We start from the raw sequence: 4,475 nt of genomic DNA, 5'->3' as shown, positions 1-4,475 counted from the left end.
CTTTCCTGCATGGAGATTTTAAGGCTTGCCTGAACAACGTGTAGGACCCGGGAACCACATTGTTGGTCTTAGTGTTACTCATATCGCAGCCTGTGTGCGCACGCGTGTTCGTGTATGGAGGTGCAGGAGAGGTGGGGAAGGACCAGTGAATCATCAAGGTGCTGGGGGTGAATCCTCCTTTCTTACAATTACTCTCTATCTTTCATATATGTCTGGCATTTCTGGCATCTCAAGTCCCTTCTGATCTCTTCGGTATCCCAAACAACCTCTAAGCAAACTTGGTCCTTGCTCTTCCATGTCTGACTATGCCTGCCTGAAATGAAGAGGCACCAAAAAAGCTACTATGCACTTGCCAACACCCCCCGTTGGTTCCTATACTCTCTTTGAACCTCCACTCCAAACTCAGGCTGATGGGGTGTGCATCACTGCTCTTTTGCTCATCGTGTCTTCCAGTCAGTTAACATCTCCCTTCTACCTACACTGAAGATGGAAAGATACTCCTGCGGCTTTAAGCAAGGCAGATACGCAACCAATCTTGGATGAGTTGAAAGAAAATAAGCCTATTCAGATGCAAAATAATTCGTTTTCACCTTTGGGTTTCAAACTGGAAACAACCAGCTCTCTAAGTCAGATCAACCTTGTTTTCAGCCCAACACCTGAGGACAGTCTGCTTACTTCTCCTTTGTCACCTCCAAGACTGGGGTGGTTTGTCATGCCAGGGAGTGAACTGGCACAAAAGTTGCTGCAGGAAAAGATGACTCCTGGCAATTGATCGCAGAGACATGTTGTGGGACCTTCCAATGGATATTCCAGCCTAGAAAGATAAAATACTTTGACCAAACGTGGACTGTGATCAGTGCCGCTGTTTCCCTCTGCTGATATGACTGTCAGATGCCCTTCCTGCCTCCCTTAGCTATGGATGACTTCTCCTCGTGGTGTCTGAAAAGATCATGTAGAATGTTTGCTCCCTGTACACATGTAACCTCTTCCAGCCCTGCCCTGTCCTCTTATTTATGCAAGTAGCACCTTCCTCCCCCACCTCCCTTTCCCCAGTCTCTATGCTGTCCTAGCACCATTAACTCTGCATTAAACATATGGAATAATAAACTTAAAACTTTCATTTTCACGTGTCTTGTTTTTTTGGCTTCTTTCCTGAAAGTCTCTGTTTTTTTCCCTCAGTAAGTGTATGATGGGTCACACCACCATCACATGGATCATGTGCACAGCCCTCCTCTGCCTGTCACTGAGAGGACACAGGCAGAACTCTGACCAGCTTACCAGACTCCTTCATGGAGATGAGACTCATCTTCTATTTACACCCAGCTCCAGGCATTTCTTCAGTGAGAAATGTAGTAACACTGATTTCTGGTCTTCTGCTAAGATTCAGTATGTGCAATTAAGAAAAGCTCTGTTTTGCATGTGCTTCACCCAAGAATTTTAGTGTGATTGTTGATGGTCTCCAGAATAGAAGCGTGGGGTTTCTTGTCTTAGTTCCTCATCACCACGTGGCACATTACGTATCTTTAAAAAAAAGCCTTCCCCACATGCACAAATCTGTGTATTTTGGAAGCAACTATTAGCTTCTCTACAGAAACTTAACACCCTGGCCTCTTGCATTCCACAAGCAAGAACCTTAATTCAGACACACGCACTCACACACAGAAACTTCATCCAAGAATAGATGTATAACCTTCTTACTTGTTGAAGAAGACATCTTGGGTGTAGTCAGGTCCTTGGGGTCTATCTGAAGATGTTTGGAAATAAAACGTACAGCAGATATTGGCCTGCTTAAGAACATCTCTCAAGGCCAACGGTAGCAAGGTAGGATCTCAATTAACACAGAGACTCCACAATTACAAATTGATTCCAAAGGCTTCAGTGCCAATGCATCTGGTCGATCCAGTGAGTCTGTGCTCACTAAGTGCTTTATGGGTGAGTAGAGTAAGCAGGACATCTAGGAACTGTGGAACATATTCAAAGCTTTTTAAAACTCACAGCACTATTTGGACGAAGTCCTGTATAGGGCCAAGAGCAACACCAGCAGAAGGGCTTAATGGACCTAACAATGGTGATGCCAGCTAAAGAGCTCCGTGCAAAATAGGACTGTGTCCATTCACTGGAGAGGAGGAGAAATCTCTACCCAAAACTGAAGGCTGTGGGAAGAGTCCAGAAGGGAACTACCGTGCTGCTGAGCAGGTCAGGAGCACAGGTATGGAAGAAGGGAAGCCATAGGGGCGTTAGAGGTAGGAGAGCTGATCACAGGGGTGGGAGAGAGAAGGGATGTGATGTGGACAAACAGAAGAGTGGAAAAAGTTCTTAACTACACACAAGTACCCTCCTCCAGCTCTTCAAAAAGCAAATTAAGAAAGTGAGTGGGCTCGGCATCAACTATTCTCTAGTAGAAGGGGATGCCTCCTCTCACTTAGGAGGGTCCTCACAACTATGACAGGACTGAGAGTGCTGCTGGTAGCAGAGGGGTTAACCACTCCTCCGGCAGCCTAGCAGGAGCTGGCCCGGCATCCTTCCCTATCCCTTTAATCGTATCTGATACAGATGCAAGGCTGGGGAGGGGAGGGGAGGGGGGGCGGGGAGGGAACAAAGAAGCCATTTTAAAAAAAAAAAAAAAAGGGAGAAGAAAACGACCCCCGCTCCATGGCAGACGCCAAACCGACTGCACAAAGGCACCATTTCAGGGCTGAAATTTCACCGCACCAACGTGATTAAAGGATTCCATGGAGGGTGGGGGGAGAAGGCTGAAGGCCACAGTGCTGCAGATTAACCTTTTCTTGGTAAGGATGGCCTGGACCAGGAAGCGCTTGTGTTCCTCACAGTCAGCCCCCTCCCCACACCTGTGAGCATCTCTGCATTTCCTTTGACCTCTCATTTTGTCCATTTAGCTCTTGCATTCTCACCGCCACAACCAGCCCCTCCTGTGCACACCAAGAGGAAGGATGGACCAGTGCTTTTACAGGGAGCAGTAAGAGAATGACATTCATGGCTGTTTACATGAGCTGAGTTCCCAGGCAGGTGGATATAAACTGCCTTTGGGATACGGATGCTCACCTACAGCCACTGACCACACATTCAGCATGGAGAATATGTGCTTTATAAGCACAAGCCTTAACATGAACTAGCTAGGAAGGCTCTTCCTGCAGCAGCGTAAGGAGAAAATTCCAAGGGCACTTTTTAATAAGATAATTGAGAAAGACTCAATGTGTTTACCCAAGAGCTCAGATCTTCCTCACACAGAGTTAGAACCTTGGAGCACACAGAAGATCAAGAAATTAAAACCAGGCAGCAGCCAGCTGGAATGCCTTGCAGATTGCAATGCATCTACCCAACTCTTCTTGATTTGAGCAAGGGGCTACAATTCTTCTTCTCCATGCACATCAGAGGTAAGAGTGCAGGTGCCTCAAGGAGAGAAACCACCAATCTTTCACCACACTACAGATTAAAGGAACTCTAGGGTTTAACTACTGTTGTGCCACTGTAAGATCCACGGGTGTACACACCACTGACACACATGTACAATCAAGATGGCTGGAGAGCACCCACCCTGCCAGGACCATCAGCTCCACTGTGTGTTAAGAGAACAGCTGTACAAGGAGCAAGCGTGGCAACAACCTAAGACTGCTGAGCTGGTGGGACTGCAAGTGGCGAGCGTGCTTCCGGCTGGGGCAGCGCCGCTGAAAGGGGATCCCCACCTCTGATAAGCAGCAGGAGCAAGGAAACAATAGGTGATTTGATGAGAGCTGCTCTACGATACTCCTGAGAAGCCCCACAGCCAGCCCTGGCCAGAGAGGAAATTGGGGGTTTCCACAGCAACCTGCTCAGGGCACAAAGGCCCAACTGTCTCGGGGGAAGCCATGGAGGTGTCTCAGCACTCCTGTTTTAAGGAGGGACAGTGGTGGAGAGCTGGAATCTTTCTGAAGCCAAAGTACCTGCGAGAGCATTTTTGTAGAGAAGGAGTTTAATTGGCTATTGGTCCTATAACTGAAGAGGAGTGGTGCTGGAGGAGGAGGAAGTAGTTACTTCAGCAGTCTTTAGCCCAGCTAAAAGGCATGGCCTTTGCAGGTGAAAAAAAGCTGCAAGAAAAGCATGGCACTTGGGTCCCTCATCTCATTAATACAGCCCATGACATAGAAAGAATAATGACCAAGCTGGTAGAGAGATGTAAGAAAGTATTCTCTGGGGCAGGTAGGAACGGGATGAAAGAGAAGGTGGGAGGAGAAAAAAAAAAAACCCAAACAAAACCACATTTAACTTAAAATTAGGAGACTTATAATTTATTTACACAAATATAAACAAAAATAGAAACATCTCTGGAGAAGGAAAGAACCAAACCAATGGCTGGAGGCTGATCAATCTGTGATAATTAACTCATCCACACCCCAGTCTTCATAGCTCCCATCTGGTAGGTAACGACGGATGATTATGGGGATCTTGCGAGCTCTGAAGGGAGAAGGGAACAGAAA

General features: G+C 47.0%; 1 protein-coding gene across 1 annotated transcript in view; it reads right to left on the bottom strand.

Annotated features, from left to right (window-relative positions):
• Window positions 1-4,361: 4,361 nt before the first annotated feature.
• The window catches only part of POLR2F (RNA polymerase II, I and III subunit F), a gene marked incomplete at its 5' end in the record, with an annotated part of 3,525 nt that continues 3,411 nt past the window's right edge, over window positions 4,362-4,475 (bottom strand). The window contains one exon of the mRNA XM_010170070.1: window positions 4,362-4,452. Within this exon, the coding sequence (XP_010168372.1) occupies window positions 4,362-4,452 (91 nt within the window). The remainder of the gene's footprint in view (window positions 4,453-4,475) is intronic.

Source organism: Antrostomus carolinensis, unplaced genomic scaffold (genome assembly GCF_000700745.2).
Source record: "Antrostomus carolinensis isolate BGI_N321 unplaced genomic scaffold, ASM70074v2 scaffold38576, whole genome shotgun sequence".
NCBI classification, from domain to species: domain Eukaryota; kingdom Metazoa; phylum Chordata; class Aves; order Caprimulgiformes; family Caprimulgidae; genus Antrostomus; species Antrostomus carolinensis.
This window is presented reverse-complemented; position numbering and strand designations above follow the sequence as displayed.